Source organism: Notolepis coatsorum, assembly GCF_963971535.1.
Source record: "Notolepis coatsorum genome assembly, chromosome: 1".
NCBI classification, from domain to species: domain Eukaryota; kingdom Metazoa; phylum Chordata; class Actinopteri; order Aulopiformes; family Paralepididae; genus Notolepis; species Notolepis coatsorum.
This window is the reverse complement of record NC_140165.1, coordinates 231,735,628-231,759,874: the sequence shown is the minus strand read 5'-3', so window position 1 is coordinate 231,759,874 and position 24,247 is coordinate 231,735,628. Positions and strand designations below refer to the sequence as shown.

The 24,247-nt window shown below is 43.0% G+C and overlaps 2 protein-coding genes across 2 annotated transcripts in view; both read left to right on the top strand.

The window, feature by feature from the left end:
- The first annotated feature begins 187 nt into the window (after positions 1–187).
- On the top strand, positions 188–14,944 carry spcs2 (signal peptidase complex subunit 2). Its single transcript, XM_084320762.1, has 5 exons — positions 188–264; positions 698–781; positions 3,717–3,877; positions 5,167–5,301; positions 12,481–14,944. Exons 1-5 carry the CDS (start codon positions 223–225, stop codon positions 12,665–12,667), a joined length of 609 nt encoding a protein of 202 aa, XP_084176888.1. The 5' UTR covers positions 188–222; the 3' UTR covers positions 12,668–14,944.
- Positions 14,945–23,179: 8,235 nt separating this feature from the next.
- The window catches only part of abcg1 (ATP-binding cassette, sub-family G (WHITE), member 1), a gene marked incomplete at both ends in the record, with an annotated part of 107,619 nt that continues 106,551 nt past the window's right edge, over positions 23,180–24,247 (top strand). The window contains one exon of the mRNA XM_084314618.1: positions 23,180–23,242. Coding sequence (XP_084170744.1) covers positions 23,180–23,242 — 63 coding nt within the window. The remainder of the gene's footprint in view (positions 23,243–24,247) is intronic.

Sequence of the window (24,247 nt, the reverse complement as noted above, 5' to 3'; positions counted from 1 at the left end):
TTGCAGATCTTTAAGTAAATGATTATCACGACGAGGACCCTCATCTCAGCTGTGCGCATCAGTTTGCATCGTGATTATGTCCATCCAATCTACAGAAGATCTGCACTGTCTCTTCGACCACACGGCCACGTAGACGCGCTGTCTGTGGTTGGTCGTTTAAATTGCCGCGGTAGCCTATCGCAGCGTTCCAGGTCATAGGTGCAATAAATACAGGAAGAGAAGATGGCAGCGAGAAACGGCAACAAGGCTGGACTCATGGAAAAAGTGAGAATCAAACATATATTTTACGTTAGGCAACGACAAGTATATTAGAAAAGGCTAAATGTTTTTTGTCTTGAAGTCCAGCACTTATTTCGATGAGTACAGTTTCACGATCGCGTTTGCGTGCCGATGATACTAGCTAGCGAAGCTAACGTTAGCTAGATCCAATGGGTTCACGTCAGCGAACACAAAGACTAAACACTGAAGTATGACATACTAATGTGATGCTGCTAAATGTAACTTGTACATAAGAAAATGCTTCGCAGTGATGGACAGCCATACATGTTACACTTGTAGTAGACTAACGTTAGTAGTTAAGGAGGATATAGTAATTAGAGAAACAGTCTTGCTATTTTTAACATATTCGCTACATAACGGTAATTTCCTGTTCCACGTAAGTCTGGTGTGTAAAATGGTGACTCACATTTTTTTCCAGTGGAGGATCGATGAGAAGCCAGTGAAAATTGATAAATGGGATGGTGCCGCTGTGAAGAATTCTCTTGATGATGCAGCTAAGAAGGTTTGTGTAGTTTTCACGGTCTATATCGGTTGCATCACCACAATCTTTCGTGGGCCTACAACAGGTGTATGTATGGGGACTTGTTGTACACAATTGTAAAGTTTCCTTGACTCCTACTGGATGGGTTAAACACAGAGGAATACTTTCCCCACCAGGATTATAATTTAACTTAAAATTGAATCTTATCCTACGAAGAAACATAAATTAATTGAATTCAGTACAATGACAGTGTGCCCTAAGTATTTTATGCCTATAATAATACCTCATCCAGTACATATCAAACTGCTAAAAGCCGGCAGACTGAATCATCAACTGGGCCTGTTAGGTACTTGACTACGGTAATATAGACTTGCACACCTAGTTTATTATCAAACTGACTACATGCAGTAAACATAACGATGGAATGTACCATATTGGTTCAAAAGGCATACAAAATAGAGGTGTAACAACTCAGCCTAACAACAGTTAAATTCCAATTATTTTGTCTTAAGATTTCATGTAATATAAAATCGTACATTTGATTTGATTCAATTAAATACTATTTTAGTAGTGATATAGGAATATAATTGTGACAAAAGTGACATGACCTTATACAAAGTTATTACATGCATAGGTATATTAATTCAAATCAGATAATACATTTCTTTTTTTTAATTAGTCTGAATATTGCCACCAGTGATGTTGTGTTAATTACAGCTCAATGAAACAATAAGGTAGAAGTCCCTATGAGACAAGGTATTGCTATTTTTCTTCATCTACATCATTTCACTGTGCTATAATGAACACACCACAAGGATTCAACGTCCCCGATGAAATCACCGGTGGCCATATTTAAACTAATTTACTCAATAGCTGTCGAACTATATTAATGTGCGCAAAGTGGTTTAATTACAGTTTTTTTGATGTGTGTGAGATTATGTGCAAAATAAATCATTGTTTTTGGTGAAGTGCCCCTTTTAATGCAACATCTTGGGAACACTTTGAATTATATGTCAACTTGGATCTGTTAACTACCGTTGGTTGATAGGGTTGGGTACCAAACTCTACTTTTTAGGGTACTGACCGAATTACATGGTACTACAGAGTACCGATTCATGCTAGATCAATCGGCACCAAATTTGGGTACCTTTTACATGTTTAGTATAAGGGCGTTTTCACACCTGTAGTTCGTTTGCTTTGTTCCGATTCAGGGAGACACAATGTTGCACTTGTCCCTTAGTTAGTTTGTGTTCACACGGCTGACCAAAACAAACGCACGCGCGAGCAAACTGTCACTCATTGGTCAGATTTTGGGGTGTGCCCCCCCCCCCCTAACCCTGAATCATTGAAATTCGGGGGGGGGCAAATGAATGAATGTGGATAGACCACTACCCTTCTGCGTTAAATTGAAATCGGGGAGGAGATAGCGGGGGGAGCATATGAAAGAATGTCGATGAGAGCCGTGATGTAAGTGGTTGCAGATACGGCTTTGGGGGTGCTGGAGACATGATCGAATAGACTTGTATGCGCCTGAGTCTCCTGAACACGGCGCAAGCCATTCCTAATCGATCAGAAGTTCTAAATCGGCAGAGAAAAAGCCAGTTTTTAAGCACCTATTCCCCATGCACACGCGCAGATTGCCCACGGATTGTGACGCAACGCACACCCGCCCTGGATTGTTCCATCAGAGCGCTTCGGTGGCCAGTGTCCTTTCAGCCGAACAGGATAATGAAACTGATCCCACTAAATGACCAGACGCGTCTTATGGCGACATCTACAATTACCTCATTGAGTCTCCAGGTAGACTAATGTTTATATTTAAGTGCAGTGGTCTGTAGCCACTCACGCTGGCCACCGAAGCTCCCCCCTCTGATGGAACAGTCCAATGCGAAAGCGTCATCATGCAGCGCGTATACAGTACGGCAAGTGAGTTGTCGGTTTGTTAAGTCGATTGCATTCTCACAGCGTACGAGTCGCTTCGGGTTCGGTTGGAAGTGCGCCGAGACCACCCTCTCTAGGTGGTCTTGGTCCGCTTGTTTTGTTCCGCAACAGAATGCGATTGCTGTGTTCACATATGCCCAAATGAACCGAAATAGGGGGTAAACGCTCCATGTTCCGGAACAACAGCTCCAAACGAGCTAGGTGTGAAAACGCCCTAAGACTAAGAGTGTAATATACTAGACAATAGGGAGCCTTTTCCACAAATATATATATATTTGGAAATAAATAGGAGTTTGATCATATTTACTGAGGATGGCCAGATAATGTTTATATTTAAAACATTTACAAACATAATACATAATCATGTGATTAATTTAGTGTGCTGTGTTACAACAATAAATAATGTTCTAAATAAATAACAACGTTGAAGTTGCAAAGTTTGAACTTATTACCTTAGTACCGTTGTGTACCGATACCGAACTCCAGGAACTGGTATCGGTTCAAATGTGAACAGTACCCAACCCCATTAGTTGAGGTGACTCAACTATACTCATGTTGAGTATTGTCCCACTACCAGACTGTATTATTTGTAAAAGTTAACTTATTGATGAATGAAGGCCACGCATACCAAAAACTGAGCTCTATTAGCCTGATGCTAGTTGACCGGCCCACACAGGAGAGTATCAAGAAAAACACTCAAAATGTATAAAAATGTAGTAGTTATACTTGTTCACAGTAATGCAGCTGTGTGTGCCCTTTATTACATAAGATAAGATATTGCTTTATTGATCCCATTGGGGGAATTCCAGCATCATAGCAGCATGGGGGAGGCGGGAGGGGAGGTACAGGTATGGGCACGGAAATAGTAGAAAGACATAAATATAGGCAATAAAATTAGATATGAATGTAAACATGAGAAAAAATAAATGATAATGATAAAAAATAAATGATCTGTGTCGGTTTATTCATGTTTTGTGTGTTTATTCATGTATGTGTCTGTGGTCCTTCCTTCTAGGTCTTGTTGGAGAAGTATGGCTACATGGAGAACTTCAACCTGGTCGACGGCCGTCTGGTCATTTGCACCGTCTCCTGCCTGTTCGCCATCGTAGCTCTGATATGGGACTATCTTCACCCGTTCCCAGAGTCCAAGCCAGTCCTGGCGTGTTGCGTCATATCATATCCTTTCACATGACGGCACAATCAAAACTTGGCATACTCTAGGAATGAAAACTAGAGAGCCTTTTCACATGGTACACTGTAGAGATGAGAGGGAGAGAGAGAGAGAGAGAGAAATGGATAGAATAGAATAGAAATACTTTTATTATCCCTAGGGAAATTTGACACTGCAAATCGCTCAACATTAAACATTTAGACGGAACAGGTCACAAATCAGAATAACAAATCAAATTGCCCAAGATAAGAGTAGAATAAAATGGAATAAAATATACAGTAAAAATATACTGTAGGTGTAATATTGCACAGTGCTGTTTCAAAAGTAAGAGTCCAGGAAGATGGTAACTGTCACTCTGTGCTCAGTGATGCAGTGAGGCACAGTGATGCGTTGTATAGTCTGATGGCTGTTGGAATGAAGGACTTCCTGTGCCGTTCAGTGCTGCATTTAGGTCGTGTGAGCCTAGCACTGAACATGCTCCTCCTGTCAGCCAAGTCTGTGTATAGTGGGTGGGAGGGGTTTTCCCTGATGGCCTGGAGCTTAGCAAGGCTCCTCCTCTCCGCCACCCTCACTAGGGAGTCCAGCTCCACCCCAACCACGCTACTGACCTTCCTGACCAGCTTATCCAGCCTGTTTGTGTCCCCTGCTCTCAGTCCGCTGCCCCAGCAGGTCACAGCGTACAAGAAGGCGCCCGCCACCACCGACTCATAGAACATCCTCAACATCCTTGTACAGACATTGAAGGATCTCAGCCTTCTGAGGAAGTAGAGTCGGCTCTGGCCCTTCTTGTACAGTGCCTCTGCGTGTTTTGACCCGTTCAGTTTGTTGTCGATGTGCACACCGAGGTATTTATACTAGGGGTGGACGGTATAAACGGTATACGGTATAAACGGTATGAATTTGCGCTACGGTATGGATTTTCACTATACCTTGTGACCGGTAGACTACTAGAGCAGCTAGTCACAGCAGTAGCAATGACGTTAACGTTACTTGACGATTCACTCGGTGTTTGCAGTGGTCGTTGCATAGTGTTTAATTTTACTGAGTTCCCTTGAGCAAGGCACGCAACCGCTCCAGCGACGCTGCTCAGTGGCCAACGGCTGAAGACTGCAGTTGTACCAGGAGGCAGCTCCAAGGTGTCAATGTGATTCTTTTCAGCCAATCTCTTTATATGAAGGTTGAAATATAGAAGCAGTTACATCACAGGGATGATTTAAGGTGTGTCTACACCATAGCTGTGATGTTTGCGAGCTTTGCATTCCTCTCCCTGTTGTCTTCCCTAATGGACACTCACGTATTTCATAATGATGGGCATCCTAACGCTATATACCTCCTACCAAGAAAAGAACATCTTCCTGGTTTCTTCGGAGAAGGATCCAGCCGGCATGGACCCAGACCACACCTGGCAGCTCTCATCTAGTCTGAAAAGGTAGCGTTGTGTCTCTTATTATTTAGCAAATCTGACATCTTTATGGTCCAATTCCAAACCTCGTGCCCACTCGGCCACATGGCGGCTTGATGTGTCCACCTGTCTCCTGGATTTTGAATTCCAAGTGTGCCTCTAATGCTAGTCGCTATGTCCTTTAGAGCTCTCCGTCAGGCCTAAATACAGATTTGACAGCTGGATCATCCCTGAGTGGTGGGTACAACTTTTTGGGCATCGATTGATTGATTGATTGAAAATGTTATTAACAGATAGCAGAATGGGTACAATTAAATACAGTACGGCTCAATACACACAATTGATGCAGACCAGAGAGACTTTCGTCTTGTTTACATCAGGGTCCCCCATTTTCAATTCATAACATTGTAAGGCAGTAGGGATGGGCAAAACTCACAAAATTGATATTCAATTATCACTGGGAACTATTCCAATACTAATCGATAAACAGCAACAAATATATTTTAATTATTTATAAATTATTATTCTACATAATTTTTTTTAACTTATTCAGCATCGAAAGAAGCATACAAAAACTAATACGACAAATTTGTATTCTTGGGGCGACCAAACCAACCAATTAATCTATTTAAGAATGGGCAGCCCTTTGTTTATGATCAGATAATGACTCATACCTGTGAGTGGTTGGCATTGTTTGTGACGTGCAGATGACACATTGTGGAGAGAAAGGAAGACAGAAAAAGGAAAGAAGACAAAGGAAGGAAGACTGAGAAAGGAAGGAAGACAGAGAAAGGAAGGAAGACAAAGGAAGGGAGAGAAAGGAAGGCAGACAAAGGAAAGGAAGACAGAGAAAGGAAGGAAGATGGAAAGGAAGGCAGAGAAAGGAAGACCAAAAGGAATACCGAAAGGAAGACGGAAAGGAAGACAGAAAGGAAGGCAGAGAAAGGAAGGATGCCAGAGAAAGGAAGCCAGAGACGTGATGAAAACCATTTGAGTCTAATCCATTCTAATCCATCCATCCATTCATTCTGCTAGCATTAACGATTGGTTGAGCACTGCCACTGGCTAACATGAGCTAGCGTTAGCTATCAGACCCTGTTAGCTCAAAGCTCCTCTTTCAACTTAACAAGCATTAAACAAAATGGCCCAGTCATCTATTCACCTTTGTTTAATACACACAGTGTTGTCTCTAATGTTATCTAACTACTTATAGCTCCCGATATCATCAGTTTGGTGCTGGCTAACTAGCGTGAGCTAACGTTAGCTTCTAGCCACAATGCTATACGGTTATAATGGCATATTCCATTGACGTTAGCATGCAGCTAACAATGTAGCTACCGATCTTTTTTTAGACTAAACTATCCACTCTTGGTGGTCACTTGTGTTGATGTTAGTTTTGTTTCATCAACAAATGACAGGCAGAACACACAGTGAATGTATCCGTTTTGTTTATTGCACTTTTATTAGACTTTGCTGAAAAAGAAGTGCTGCAATGGGTAAACAGGCAAAGATGGTGGCGCCCGGCGCCGCCTTGTTGACTTTCTTTGCAGGAAACGTGACAGGAACGTGACATCATCGCCTACGGCAAGCGTAAACGCTCAAAAGGCAAACCGTAAACAGAACCCGGAACGAAACAAGACTGCAGTGTGTACGCAAACTAGAGGGGGGAGAGGGGGGGGGGGGGGGGGGTTCGCATCAGATCTCGGAACGGGCCAGAACGGAACGGAATAGAAACGAATAGGGTGAGTGAGAAAGGGCCCTAAAGCACTCATTAGCCTCTTGTTCACAGCTCCAAACAGACACAATGAGGCGAGAAGCCAGCGCTCATCAAGGGTTTGATTGGATGTAATAATGAGGATGAACACAGACACGGTACAACTGTACCATTAACACATCCCATCACAATGGCAGGCAGACGACGGCAGACATCAATACTGGTCAAAAACACAAGACTGAAGAGGAAATCATGACAACTTCTGATATTAACACATTGGGCGCCATGGGTTATATCCATCAATATACCCAGTCTGCCACTGTTGAAAGCCTATGGAGATGTTTACCTTCTTTGCAGGGCTATAACTTTTTAAATTTTATTGCTATATTGACATTACTATGGCCCGTTCAACATCGATTATCTATCGTTCAGGATGTGGGAATGTTATATTTTTTTTCATTCATACATTGTTGTGTTAATACAGTCTAGAATATAAGTATTTTTTAAGCTTTTCTGCTGTAATTCCAAAAACGACAGTTATAGGCCCTGACTCATATGATAGATTATCGATTGGCGTTTCTTTCCTATACACGCTATATTAAAAAATTCAAATGTATATGATCGGTATATATTATGCTTCATCATGCGTGAAGGAAAGGGGGGGGGGGGTTATAATTCCTTGATCGTCAGTAACGGCTTTATTTAGTATGGGTTGATATATTGATCAGATGGTTTGCAGTGAAATGAATAAACAATCGGGCTGAAAATAACGTTACTGTCCTCTTACCGATGAGATGAGACTGGAGGAAAAAGATCCCAATTATTTGACGTCGATCTCCTACATCCATTTCCGGTTTGTATGGCGCAATAAACGGCGAAATCATATCGATTATTAAGTTTAGAAAGCGATCCAAATGCATTATAGTGTTTGTCTGGATCCACGTAACAAGATGTGACTGCCGGAGGGATTTCCTCAACGCACCGATCACCACGTCCGGTTTTGGCGAGAGTGTAACTTGCCCGACCATCCACCAGGCGGCGGTATTGAGGCGTTGCAATCTCATACAGGGACCCACTGCAGTCCGGAGGTTGGCTGGATGAATTATGAATGCCATGGCGAAAAAATGAAATATTGATCCCAAAAACGGCGTAAGTCGTTCTTGGCGTTCAACACATGGCGGGAAAAAACGGCGTCCCTCGTTCTTGGCGTCCAAAGTGTTAAAGTAGGCACGTCTAGTGATTTTGTGTAACAGTGGTTACAAACCGAGGCAAACCAATCACTGCTGTTGCTTCCCTCGGACAAACAAATGTACAGATACCTGGGATTCGATACAGAATTTTTTTTCTTTTTTCGTTACCTTACTTTTCTCAGTTATGTGTGTTGCATGTGCCGTGTTAGCCAATCGGAGGCTTTGTTACATTTGTCGTTGATATATATTATATCTTGGAACAAACGTGCTTATTGGCTCACTGACACTGAGGTTAACTACTTGGGCATCGAAAAATTTAAAGTAGGCTTGGGCGGTATAATTTTTTTGACTTTAATTTTCATCAGCGGGGGGGGGGGGGGGCAGAGCAGTAGCGGCTGGTGCCTTGTGGGTCGCAGTTCACGTTAGGAGGTCGAGTTGAAAATGTAATGCTCTGAGATGCTCTGGAGCAATCTCTCTCTCTCTGTCTCTCGGATCAATCAAATCAAATAATTAACACATGTATGTTGTCATTTTAAACAACTCACCATTCATTCATTATGCATCAGCAGCAGCTAAATTAATGTTATAGTTCACAACACAGCAGCGTGTTTTGAATCGCTAGCCTATTATCGTCTCAGCAAGCACAGTCAATACTTTTTTCCGTAGCCGCATTTCGCAGAGAGAGAGAGAGAGAGAGACGCACGTCCAGGGCAGGAGGGCTTGATATAAAGTGTATAATCCACTGTTGATGTATTCCTGTCCACTGTGTCCAGACTGCATCCGCCATATAGCTTGTTAGCAGTGCAGTTAGCACCACACAACACAAGTACATTTCTTTGTCCATTTCCGCGTCGAACAGACTGCAAACTACCTGGCGTTCTATTGCCATGCTCTAAGACAAACTCTAACCTTAACCAACTTTGAAAGAGTGCCTAAGCTTAACCGTCTAAAGAACTTGCAGTCACGCTCTAAGACAAACAGCTGCATCTCACAACAACACATCTATCTCTACCACCAACCTAGGAATAAGCTAGAATTGGAACATTAGAAATTGGATTCGGCCAATCAGAGATCGTCTCCGCGAAATTCTGCTACGGAAAAAAATACTGGCGTTGGCCAATCAGAGAGCGTCTCCACGAAATGCGGCTACAGAAATTCTTGACGCTGCTGCCTAGACCGCTTCAAATCGCGCCCGGATTCCAACATAATAGTCATATTTCAACGCACAACGCGTTACGCACTGATTGGCTGCGACGGATACAGTGATCAAACCGTGACGCGCACTCAGAGCGCTATCGCGTCTAGCCCGGGCAGAGAAAAAAAAAAGAGAAAAAAAGTGTCACTTCCTGTTCAAGAAAACGAGTATTTTTTATTTTATATAATAACGTTATATTGTGCATTGGAAACACAAACATACTTAAAATGAGTAAATATTATTAATTTTAAACATGTTTATATTATTTATAGGGCTATAAAACAAAAAACAAAAAAATTATTTTTCTTGTTCTCTCATATAACCAGGGCAGGGCCTGAGGGGGGGCGGCGCCCGAGCGCCCCTAGTGGCGAGCCGCCACTGGGGCAGAGCTAACAATATACTCGTTATCACCATACATAACGCTTATATTGAAACATGTTGACATTAGGGCCGTTCTTTCAACCTAAAAGTGCACTTTCTTCAACCTCTAACCTAAATTCCTTAGCAACCCGTGTTACCAAGTAAACAAATCACAGAACGATAGCCACGTTAGTTAGCCAGCACCAGCCAGGTATCAACATTGGCTCCCGGACCGATAGCCAGTTAGTTAGCCAGCACCAGCCAGGTATCAACGTTAGCTCCCGGACCGATAGCCAGTTAGTTAGCCAGCACCAGCCAGGTATCAACGTTGGCTCCCGGACCGATAGCCAGTTAGTTAGCCAGCACCAGCCAGGTATCAACGTTGGCTCCCGGACCGATAGCCAGTTAGTTAGCCAGCACCAGCCAGGTATCAACGTTAGCTCCCGGACCAATAGCCAGTTAGTTAGCCAGCACCAGCCAGGTATCAACGTTAGCTCCCAGAACGATAGCCAGTTAGTTAGCCAGCACCAGCCGGGTATCAACGTTAGCTCCCAGAACGATAGCCAGTTAGTTAGCCAGCACCAGCCAAGTATCAACGTTGGCTCCCATAACGATAGCCAGTTAGCCAGCACCAGCCAGGTATCAACATTAGCTCCCAGAACGATAGCCAGTTAGTTAGCCAGCACCAGCCAGGTATCAACGTTAGCTCCCAGAACGATAGCCAGTTAGTTAGCCAGCACCAGCCAGGTATCAACGTTAGCTCCCAGAACGATAGCCACGTAACCCTCTGCTGGCGCGTGCTGTGCACTACAATCAACTCCGTGTCAGTGTAATAGCAGTCTGTGACGTCACGGTATTGAGAATCATACCGGCGGGGTCTCGAAATATCCTGGTATACCGTAATACTGTCATACCGCCCAAGCCTAATTGAAAGTCACATTTAGACATTTTGAAATATTGAAAGTCACTTTTCTCCCAAAATGACCATGTGGTCCAATATGAACATCTAATAGGGCAGCGGTGGCCCTATTAACTCATTGACTGCCACGCTGTTTTCCCATCTTTACTCCCTGGCGCCAGCATTATTGACTATTTTCACCATGTTTGCGGACCCATCGTATATTCTATAGCTATGGAGACAATAGTATGGCACATTTGACAGGCACTATTTATAGTCTAACAGGGACGAAACAGTTCATTTCTACATATCTTTGTTTGTGCGCTATACCACGCTAAACATCGCCCCGTTTCACAATAATCCAGGCTGGTTTTCTAAATCGTGAGATATAGTATGTTTTGTGCAGCGTATGCGCAAATCTCACGGTTTCTCGCCTGAAACCTATATTATTGCCAGGTCAAAGGTAAACACATGACCTAGGGGCGACAGTGGCTCAGGAGGTAGAGCAGTCGTCTGGCAATCCGGAGGTTCCCGGTTCGATTCCCGGGCAGCGTGTCGATGTGTCCTTGAGCAAGACACTTAACCCCTAATTGCTCCCGATGAGCAGGTTGGCACCTTGCATGGTTGCCTCCGCCGTCGGTGTGTGAATGTGTGAGTGAATGGGTAAAATGTGAGTAACTAATTGTAAAGCGCTTTGGATAAAAGCGCTATATAAAAAAGCAGCCATTTACCTTGTTTCTTCACAAAGCCGGGGGGGTTGTTTTCTGACGCTGCGATCCTACAAACCCATGTTTTAGGTTCGGTAAAGTAGACGTAAAATAGACGTTACCTTTGTTTTAGAAGGTACTCCACTCTCCCTTCGAGTCCAAGTGTCTTGAATCAGAACAGGATCAATACATATAACGTTAGGTGGCCCTCATCCATTGTCTTCTTCGTCTATACTTGAGCAGACTATAGACGGAGCCGAAATAGGTTTCCTCATCGGCCGGTTTGACTATAGTATTTTTATGATTTACCAGAAGTGCTGAGTCCAACATAGTCCAACATAGTCTGGTGGAAACGCACCTTATCGTTCATAATCATCATCCATATAATCCATTTAGTCTTTTTCATTATATCCAATAGGTGATCGCCATTGTCGAACGTGTCCTGCTCATTGCTGCTCGCAACCTACTAGTAGAGTCCCTAGTTGTTTGGGGCCTGTGGGGCCACACAAACTAAGCTGGCCCATGCATGTTCATAAGGTAGGCGATACTGCCACCTGGCGGGACTCAATCGTCATTGCAGGGCCAATCCACACTCACAAGGTCCGCGCAACTGTTTAGAATAAGAAAATCGGAAAAAAATTATCTTAAAAACACTTGGATTTGAAACACGAGAAATCTTGTGTTTGGCGCTGAATGAGTTAAGGTTAGATAAGTGGGTTTGTGACAGGAAGGTTGCTGGGTTCAATCCTCCAGACCAGCAGGAAGATTCAGGTGTGACTGGAACTGTCAATGTGAAGCAGGGCGTTGCTGAAAAAGAGCATGCATGCTCGGAGAACCTACCCTGTTAAAAAAAACTAAAAGAAATAGATGATTTGATTTTCAATAACTAAGCAGATATCAGTATACTATATTAGGGGCAGGTATATATATATATATATATATATATATATATATAAGATTTTTTCTTCTTCCTGTTCCTTTCGGCCATGGTATTTTTTGTGAATTATGTGAATATGTACTGTTGGACTGTGGTGATTCCATGTACGAATAAATAAATGATGATGATGATGAAAAGGTCCTTCTGAATATCATAATTTTGTTCCTGGTTTAAACCGTTCTTTAATTGGTTTGTTTCCTTGCAGGTTCGACGACCAGTACAGCCTGAGGGTCTCCTTCACGGACGGGAACTCCAGAAACACGAGAGAAACGGAGTTCACCCACTCCGTGGCGGCTTTCTTCGACGAGAACGGAACGCTCGCAATGGACCAGTTCGAGAAGTGTGTCTCGAAACTTCATGACACGCTGGCGACAGAGAAAAAAACTAATTAATGATGAAGAATACGCCTCTTTTTGATACCGCTGCACACAGGCAGATTGACCGTAGAACCTGCTGGCATCGCATCAGTGTTTCCCTAGTATTCCTTCTATTAGTGGTGGTGGTGGAGTAGTTTCCCCCAAGTCCATCTCGGTTTTTGGTCCCAGTCTTGGATCTAGTACAGGTCGCAGTGCTTTATTACTGTGATTCTGTATTATGATCATAGTGCTGATTCTAAACATTGTTTGCGTTTTTAGCTTTTTTTGCGCAGGGGCGACAATTGGAATGAATGGTAGTCGTATTAGTGTGATGGCCTACCCCCTGGTGGAGGAATGCAGGGAAAACACTGGGATTCCATGGTCCTGGCTGTGTTGAGGGTTAGACTGTTGGTCGTTGTAACGTTACATAAAGTCTGCACCCATCAGCCTTCTGTTGTCCATCCTTATTGATTTTGCTGATTTATTATTATTATTACTATTGTAGCGCAATGGTGATCAATGTGGTCCTTTTCTACCTTTGCAATCTTTTGGTAAGATTGAATAGTCTTGCTAGTATTTTACCCAAAGAAAAGTAAATTGGATCTCCATCATTATACAGATTCATACCTTGGTGAATATGGCTAGAAAACTTAATATTTAGGGTGTTTTGAAACAATCAAAATAAGTAGGATATGAATGAAAGGGGGGGGGGGAAAAACATTGTCATTAAGATTATCATGGTAATAAATAATCTGTGATGAATGGAATTGAGATTCCCTTTCGAGAGCAGCCAAAGCATGATTGAATCATAATTCATTACTTTACCACAATAGAATTCTTTGTTTAATTTAAATGTATCGGATTGTTTTGGCAGTGTTATAATAGAGCCTTTCGTTCAGTAGGGGGACGCTTTGGGTCCACATTAAATGATGAACATAAGCTGATGAAAGCTACATAATAGAGAAACAGGCCGTTTTTCACCATGGGCATTGATTGGCTTTCAAGCTAAATCATCAGCTTTGGCTCTCTGTCACAGTATGTATACACTATTGTACCGTAGCTATTTGCTTTAAATACAGAGATAAAATTTCAATTTGTATTACAAAAGTATTCCTCTCTGAAACTGAGGGGCACATGCTCAGATTTAATCATTTCATCGTGCCAAAACGTATAGCTCTACAGAATCTTTTGTTTATTTTTCTTAAACGAGCAGACCACACAGAGTGTTAGAAACATGTTTATTTATACACTATTTTTAGGGGGAATCTCCCACAGTCAAAATAATAAAGAAAGCACGCATGGAAAAGCTTTTTGAGTGAGAGATTACGGACCATTTACCGGTGGCTTTGATTTCTACCAGTGAATGTGACGACCAAACAAGGTTTTGATCCAATGATGTGACAGATCCACTTGAGATTAGAATGTTGTCCATTTCGTCATATTTTGTAACAAATTACAATGTTTTTGGGGGCTTTTAATCTTAATTATCCTCCCTCAGCCAAGCACTTACTATACTGGATGTGTGTACTTTTTTGTGTGTACACTTTCCTTTTTATTAAATCGGGGGGGGGGGGTATTTTGACATTTTAATTCCGCCCTTCCATCCAGTAGATGTATGTTTTTAAATTGTATGGCTGTATAGGGTCGGCCTGTTAAAACTAAACAGGCGTTCAACCTCAGAAGTAGTTCACACATTTTATACCGACGGACAAGATGCCTTACACAAGGAATGGAGTGAATGTCTGGATAGATTTATATCGATTATAATGTTTGATTTAATTCTGAAAGCCTTATTCGCAGTAACTACGTGTTATACTGGAACAGACTTTGCAAAAATATAATGTCATGGATATTGTTACCGTGTAGTTTACCGTCGGGCTGAGAAGGGTGAAGGAAAGTTACCATTGTGAGAGGAAGAAAAGGGACTAAGAAAACATTTCTCTTTAGTGTAGTGTCACCATTTCTCTCTTCTGTACGCTTATTGCTGTATTTCTTTATGCAGAGTTCATTTCCACAGTTTATACGTTTCATTGATAAAACTGGAATAGTCTTAGTGATATGTCACGATGACCCAGGAGGAATGCATGATAAACAAATTATTCTTAAAAATGTCCACAGACTCCTACCGACTTGATTTATATTCCAGCACAACGGTTAGAAAATACTGTTTTTTTTCTCCCTTTGGATGTGATATAACATTTAAGTTCCTACTTAAGTCTTTGCTGGTTTTTGTTTTTAGATTCTTGGCTTAGCAACCTTACTGTACGTGTCTGTTCTTCGTACCAGTTTAGAATAAAGTAATAAGGCATTTTTCATCTGTCTACCCTTTATTATTAACAGCATCTAAGATTCTATGGACATACCGTATAGTCTACAGTTTTTATTATTAATAACATGCATGGACATACAGTATAGTCTACAGTTTTTATTATTAATAACATGCATGGACATACAGTATAGTCTACAGTTTTTATTAATAGCATGCATGGACATAAAGTACTAGTCTATACAGTTTTTATTATTAATAACATGCATCGACATACAGTATAGTCTACAGTTTTTATTATTTACATCATGCATGGACATACAGTATAGTCTACAGTTTTTATTATTTACAACATGCATGGACATACAGTATAGTCTACAGTTTTTATTATTAATAACATGCATGGACATATACAGTATAGTCTACAGTTTTTATTCTTTATAACATGCATGGACATACAGTATAGTCTACCGTTTTTATTAACATGCATGGACACAGTATAGTCTACAGTTTTTATTATTTATAACATGCATGGACATATGGTATAGTCTACAGTTTTTATTATTAATAACATGCATGGACATATAGTATAGTTTTTATTAATAGCATGCATGGACATCAGTATAGTTTACAGTTTTGTATTATTAATAACATGCATGGACATCAGTATAGTATAGTTTTTATTATTAATAGCATGCATGGATATACAGTATATTCTATATTCTACAGCTTTTATTAACAGCATGCATGGACATCATATAGTCTACAGTTTTTATTATTAATAGCATGAATGGACATATAGTCTACAGTTTTTATTATTAACAGCATGCATGGACATCATCTACAGTTTTTATTATTAATAGCATAAATGGACATCATATAGTCTATTTTGTATTATTAACAGCATGCATGGGCATCAGTATATTATAAAGTTTTTATTATTAACAGTATGCATGGACATATAGTATACCGTTTTTATTAGCATGCATGGATATACAGTGTATTATAAAGTTTTTATTATTAACAGCATGCATGGATATGATTCTAGGCCAGCAGGGGTTCATGTAGTTCCAGAGGATATGATGATCCTAGGCCAGGTTCATGTAGTTCCAGAGGAGATGATGATCCTAGGCCAGGTTCATGTAGTTCCAGAGGATATGATGATCCTAGGCCAGGTTCATGTAGTTCCAGAGGATATGATGATCCTAGGCCAGGTTCATGTAGTTCCAGAGGAGATGATGATCCTAGGCCAGGTTCATGTAGTTCCAGAGGAGGTGATGATCCTATAGGCCAGGTTCATGTAGTTCCAGAGGATATGATGATCCTAGGCCAGGTTCATGTATTCCAGAGGATATGATGATAGTTCCAGAGGGCATCCTAACCACTACTACACGATCTCTGAGTTGGAGTTTAATTTTAATGGTAATGTTTATGTCATTTGAATGAAGCTTTTCAAGCATATTATGTGACATGAAGTCTGAAGCCTAATGGAAAGTTGTTAGCTTTGTTAGCTTATCAAGATGGCAGCAGAGTGAGACGGCTTATCTTAAAACAGACTTAGCTATTAATACATAGCCTATACTCACAGCATCACAATTAATCTGTGTAACTTTTGACTGGAGTAGGTACGGCGTATCTCTCTACCTATACACTCATACTACACATAATAGGGAGGTGTAGTCTGACGTCACTGGTTGTTCCACCCGTATAGGGATTTATCATTTGGAAAATGGATTATCGGCTATTGTAACAATTCTGCCGCATGAACATTGGCAAGCTTTCCATTTTTGCACAAAATGAGTTCCCTTCTACCACTAACATTATTGTTTAAGCATTTTTGGTTGAAATAAAGGTAGTTATAAGGTTTTTAATTTGTCGTAAAAAAAGAACTACATTCACCAGTAGGCAGCCTGTTGTTCAGTACGCAGCCTGTTAGGCTGTCGCCTAATCCCCGTCACGGCCAGCTGATACCAAGCTAGCTAGCTAACGTTAACGTTACCCCGCTAAACGTACTAGACGTTAGCATTTATGTCTACTGTCGTGAACCATTTTAAATCGGGGCATGTAGAGGAGGTTCTGGAACGAGTAAAATGGGCAGGTCCTCTTCTCAGACCTGTGGGGCAAGCACTGCACACGCATCATGCCGGCTAGCAAGCTAGCTAGCTACACATCACGGCCCATTGATACCACGATAACTAACTAACGTTAACGTTACAAGCTCAAAAACCTTATAACTACTACTACTGTCGTGTCCATAAGTTCCCTGGCAGAATACTTTGTTCGCGAGGACAAAAGTATACAAAGAGGAGAGAACCATTTTAAATCGGGACAGTAGTAAACCTGGAACGGGGGCCCGGAGAAGTCCATGATGCCAGCATCAAGACCCCACCAGGTGGGCACATAGTGACCCCGCCCCCCACATCGCCAGCATATTCGGACAAAGGCCCCTCAGCCGAGCGGGCCCTGTCCCCCCAATAGTACACCGCCTGGCACACTGACCCTGCAGAACAGGCAGTCAGCATGGCCGTAAGCACACAAAAAAGGTTAACCAACGGAAGCAGGCAGCGCACCGGGGAAAAACCAGGCAACAGGCTGTAACCTGAGCCTGGAGCACTGTGGACGAGACAGGCGCCAAAGGAGTCAGCTGAAAACAGCCGCCCCCGGCGGAAGGGGCGTATGCTGGCGTTGTTGCATGACCAAGCCTCCATTTAAAAAAAACCCACCCAGAGGGGTTGAGGCAGAGAAGGCTGACACGATTGGCAGACGTCATGAACGTGCAGGGGCACCCTCAACCGGGTAACCCGGGAGTTGACACTGCTCCAACACACCAGGGAATCAACCACCTTGGTGTTACCCAATGCGGTGGTTGTTCCTATAACCCCTCAAGAAAAAAACTCCAAAACACACCTGCGGGTATACACCGGCTATACCGCAGTACAAGTGTTTCAGTTTTCAAAAAAGGGTTAACCCAGGCCTACGGGTCGATGAAACATTACTTCGGACCGGGCCAGGCGATACGGGAAGCACAGGGTCACCAGAGGAGGTCAAAGACCACCCCAACAGGCCCCTCTTCGCCATGCATGAGAGAGGAGCGAAAAGAATGGAGAACCAGCCCCAAGCACACCGTACTTGGTATTCCCAGGCGGTCTCCCAACCAAGTACTAACCAGGACCAACCTGCGTAGCGGCCGAGATCTGACGAGATTGAGCGTGTACAGGTTGGCATGGCCGTAAGCCATTACGACAGTGCAGAGTACAAAATGTACCCAACCAGGGTCTCCATAGCGCTTAACCCTGTGACACCCGGACCGACCTGGCATTTTCCCCCTGAAAAAGCCCAAGTCCCTCAGGGTACCAGAACAGCAGATCTGCATCCCCGGCGGACAATGGGTTTAACTGATCCGGACCAGCGTGACCAGAACCAGTCCCGTGCCCTAACCACGCCGACATGCCTACTCCAGGAGAAGGGGCAGATATGCGTGTTGATCTTAAACATGAAAAGAAGGCGCCACCCAGACGTTCGGTGCGAACCGCGCCCGGTGGCCCACCCCCAGGGCGTGAGACCCCTCTACATATGTTCAGATCCATTCCGTCATCATCCCCCAGACATGAATGAGAATCCGTCGACAACCAAAACAGGTAGTCGGAAGAGGAAAAACCTCCATCCCAGTTGCTTTATAAAAACGCCGTTTTAACCTCAAGCAACCAAGGCGTGCCAGTCAGTCGCCTGATTACAGAACACCCCGAGCTAGCACTATACGTGCGTCGGGACACAACCACATCAATGAACAGGCTATTTAGACCTGTCATTGAATCCCCAAGGCGCCCAGGGGAACGACAAGAGGGGTGTGATGCTTCCTAACTCCAACTCTTCTTAATAGAAAAGAAGGAAGCACCAACAGTATGTATCCCAGTCTACACAGCCGGTGGTAAATTTTTTTCACATTTTTACATCCCACCACCCTCCCATAGGGAGGAGACGGAAATCCCCAGAGAGACTTCCCACGCGAGCTGTACAGATTGAAAAGAATATATTGCACCTTGAGCCATGTAAAAGTTTGGTTTTAGGGCTCTCCGGGGAGGAGGCACTGAACCCATACACACTCAATAATCGAATTGAATCGAATACACACACAATAGAGTAGGACTCCTTCTTGAGGTTCCACTCACCTTGACAATCTGAGGAGGAGGCTCTGTACTCTGAGGAGGCTCCCTCACATGGAAGGAGAGTCCCAACTCACAGAAGGCCCGAATAGGAGCTTCGTGAGGAGGAGCCCTGACCACCCCCCGAAACAGATCCATCATATGGACCTGAACAGCACACGGAAGTCCTACCAACAGAGACGCGCACAATGACGTACTCTATGGCGGGGGAATTTCTGCAGTGCACACGCCCAATATTCCAGGGCGTGGGACCAGGAAACTCCCCCCCTCACCCTGTAACGTGCCGAACCGCAACATGACAGGAACCTTGAAGGACAGGTGGGTTTACCCCTGACCAACAGAAAAAAGGGGGAGAAAAGGTTACCAGTTCACCCCTTTACGACCCCACACCCATGATACGATGTAATGACAAAAAAGAGTATGACGCAGTCATAGTCAGCTCCATGAAGCGTCTAACAGCTTCACACAGCGCATGTGCCAACCTGCTATCTGATTTTTACTAAGGAATAGAGAGGGCCCTCTCAAGAGCCCCGGTATCAGACTTACACATGTGCTTCTGTGGCCAGCCCAACCCAGTTGTAGGTCACACGACACACACAACCCATTATCACCTACAAAAAATGGCAAAAACACTCTACAGAGGAACGCCGTTTTTCATAATGAGAGAATACACAATTCTCGATTAGTATCGGCCACAGGCCTTGCTAAGCACACACGAAAAAGCGACCAAACAATCTTTTCTTTTAGGAAAATAAAGTTTCTCAAGCGGTTAGCACAACCCCAACAACTAAGCTAAGGGTTACATCGTATCCCTACCACACAGTGACACAATATAGTGTAACAACATGTCTGAGAGGAGGATGAAGAAGTCCCCAGGGAACCGGGGGGAAACACAACCCTCCTACTTTACCCTTAATACGGCCAGTTAAACAGGTAAACCTGTTAATATGTGAACACACTGTTCATTGTCATTACAGGCTGAGAAAGAATCATTCTTTACTCATATGTCACTAAGCATAGCTTTATAGGTTAGTTTAACCCCCTTAGTTGTGAGTGCACGGTACAAGAACACACATGATGTTTCTCAACACAACAAACCAGATCATTTTCACATCTGTAATAAACAACCCGATTTGCATGGAGAAGCTAAATACCAGTGACAAGACAATTCACACATAACTCGCGTCGTATCCTAAATGTAGTGCAGCAACACACGTTTTGGAAAACATCGTTATTTACAAAACATTTAGAAGGGAAAGAAAGAAGAAGTGTACAAGGTCTGGTCAGGACCTTGCCTACCGGGAGCGCAGATCAAGTGAATTGCAGTCTCTAACATGGCACCGAAGTAAACACAGCCTCCTGTGTTTGATGACACGGGCAGCTCGCTGCTCCAACCCGCCACTACGGTGCTCCTTGTTGACGCAGTCCTCGCCGGTCTGGCTCAGGGCAGGTTCGACGAACATCCTCTGTCAAAGATGACGTCGTAGTCAAGAGTGTTTAAAACATGTTATAGTCACAGCACGTTCAACAGTGTAGCATTAAGCTAACGGCCGCCTCGGCCGATAGCAGCAAGCTAACGTTTCCTAGCCTAGCCTAGGTAAGCCACAACTAGCACGCAAGCTAATCAGCTATCACCTGAACCTGTACACAATGATATAACAAGCCACACTTAGACATGCCGCCGTTCTGAAACCCTCCTCACTGTTTAAGAGAGAAGAGAAACGAGATGTTAACACAGTTTTACAACGGTGATTTTACCAACATCGGACGGAGCCAGCACAATTCCCATCTGGGCTGTAGCTGACTTGAACACGGATCTTCCGCTAACGAACATCCATGCCCATATTTCCTCGTGAGGGAATACTCTCATGTGTATATGAAAGACGGGGCCTACACGGTGACAGAGAAACATCCACTCGTCCAGAAAACACAGGGATCACCAGTGTTACTGGTCGTGGCCCACTAGTTAACTATAATGGGCTTCAGACCAAGGTCCTCCGCCGTTGCCTAAGAGGCTGAACAAAAGGACCCTAATCTGGGGCCGGTTTTCGTAAACATTGTCAGCCAGCCCCCATAGCACTAACAGACAAGCGGAGCTCGCAAGCAACATTACTCACCAACCTGGAACCCACCGCTTCTCACAACAGTCGGTGCGTCACTACAGTCCAGCTGCACCGTCGGAGGGTTTCACCCCGTCCAGCCACAGCAAGGAGGACTGTAGTTGGGAGGCATGCAGCGGCGTGAACTCCCAATACGAAAACCGATGGAGGTTTTTAGAATGATCACCATCTTCCAGACACTCCAGTACGAAGACAATATCGCTGTATTTTCTCGAAAATAGTGAGAGAGAAAATAAAGATATGATGTCAACGTATCTCCTTGTTCTTCCTTTCCTCAGAGTAAATATTTTTCTCCACGTCAAGTGGGCATGTGAGCAGCACTTAGCTTGTGATGAAATTTGAGAAGGAGATGAGTGTGTGGTCCCATCCCTGCTTATGTAGGTAAGCGGATGGGGGTGTGGCCAGATGAATGCTGGCATGTAAAGGTACATTTTGAAATTTATTCAGTGTATATACGCTGAAGCGAGATATATGCAATAGACGCTGAGCGGGAGCTAGTATGACACAGAACCAACTGTGTGGAAGCTCAAAACACTCTCTCCTACATGCACTCAGAGAAGAGAGCTTTAAAGTGAACCAATCGATACTGGAGGTGACAGTGAAGGCAGAAGGTAAGTTCCTTTGACATCCACAAGAGGGAGTGCCGGCTCAATTACATGGTACTGTATGTCTCGTCGCCTCGACTAATACACCTGCTACACAGAAGGACTCCGAAATGCTCCAAAATAACACTTGATGATTTCAAATAATAGCCAACCTCTAAGAGTCATAAGATCATATTCTAGGAGTCAAATAGTAGGGTTTTATTTGACAACAATCTATATGAATTGAAAATGGGGGACCCTGATGGAAACAAGACAAACGTCTTTCTCAGGTCTGCATCCCCTTAACAATTGTGTGTATTGAGCCGTACTATATTGTACCCATTCTGCAATCTGTTAAATAAAGTTTTCATTCATTCATTCATTCATTCATTCATTCATTCATTCATTCATTCATTCATTCATTCATTCATTCATTCAACAAGTGTCTGACTCCAACATCTGCATGGACTACAACGGATGACGACGTGTATAATGCCAGTTAGGGTACAGTATACTGCACCTGTGTATACTGTTTACCTTTTACTCTTATTCGTAGTATATATTCAGATTCAAATGATTGTTTGTAACATAGTATAACCGATAGGGGATCATAGGGCACCTTTGTTTACACTATTTATTTGTCTCCTATTTTTACATTCAGATCTAATTATATTAGAGGAAACCAATAAAGGGATATCTTATCTTATCTTATCTTATCTTATCTTATCTTATCTTATCCTTTAATCTTTATTCTAAGAAAATCGGGGGCCCAACATTCCACCAGTTCACCTTGAAGACATCAGAGGAAGCAACTGGATGTTTAGTGAACAAAACACGCAAAGCAAAAAATGCAACACAGTGTATGAATGAATGAATGAATGAATGAATGAATGAATGAAAACTTTATTTAACAGATTGCAGAATGGGTACAATACAGTACGGCTCAATACATACAATTGTTAAGGGGATGCAGACCTGAGAAAGACGTTTGTCTTGTTTCCATCAGGGTCCCCTGACTGTTTTGTAGGAACATCCAATGGGATACCTATGCTACTTGCACCACAGACCCCCTGGAAGCTGGGATATCAATATCAGCCACGCCGCGCGCACAGTCAAACTACCAGAAAAAAAACCAATATGACGTCACGGCCTAATACATACTCCACGCGATGAAAACGTGATCTTGATTTTACCTGCCGCCGCCGGTTGACTCCGTGACGTCACAGAGTCTCTCGGCCAGCTGTCCGGTTGTAAACAGTGGACCGGTCTGTCGGGGAGAGATCGCAGAGACAGACTCCAGACCAGACTCTCAACCGGAGGAGCGCACGCAGCGCGCGGGGCTCGGAACAGATGTGCGCGTGCTTTCATTTGAAAGGAATATTTTAGAACTGGCTGCAGCAAATAACAGGTCGGGGATGGCTTGTCTGGTGGCAGCCTTCTCCGTCAACAACACAACTGTCACCAACTCCATCATCATGGTAAGTGCGCTCGCTGCCGCTGACTGATATGTGACCGTGGTATGAGGATCAAATAAACATAAAACGGTCTTGTCGACCGATACTGAATGAAAACACTTCAAAACAGTTATAGTCTGTTGACATAATATTTAATTTTATTTGATCCGATAACCATTTCTCTGCGAAATGTCCTCGACCCCAGGCTCATATCTGAAGATATGTCTGCAAATGTTGTGCATTTCAATATGCCAGACTTAGTATTGGTAACCCATAGTTCTCCGAATTTTGGTATGAAATGTGGCTTTTTAAAATATGTATTTTAGGTTCTAAATGCCGCAGCATAATTTTTCTTCCATGAAAAAATGCTTTCCAACATTATCGGCACGTGTGAACAAAAGCTGCCTCATTAATCTTCAGGCTATTTTAAGATTTATTTAAGCTAGAGAGTGAATGAACCGTATTATTTCCGTATGTTTCTCGATGCATTGTGGAACTACATCATTATGAAACACAAGACAAGATCCATATAATTAATTGGCAAATAAACTACATTATGACGGCGTTCACCTGCAGTAATATAAAATCTTTATCAGTAGCCTGATTTAAAAATAAACTGTGTAGCATCCTTCATTAGCCTCATTTTGCATTTTGCAAAGGCAACATACATAGGTGTTCTTCATCCTTTCCATGCCAGTGCAGGCTGTTTTTCCTCTGAACTAAGTGACTAAAGCTTTGTCCGATAGTAACCTCGACACTCGGTATAGAAACAGATTAGGCGCTTCGACTCAACAGGTTCTAATGGTTTGCCAATGTGCCCATATGGGGCCCAAGTCCTGTCATATGCTGCAAGATTAGAACCTTTCCAAACTATTGATATCCTCTTCAAGAAACCGTTTCATCACCGCTATTATTTGGCGACTAGTCATTTACATCCATGCCTTTAATATGGTTTTATCTTGAGCGATTGCAAGTGCAACGTGAGCTCAGATTCTATAGGCTATCACCAATAAGTAGCCAAAATACTCT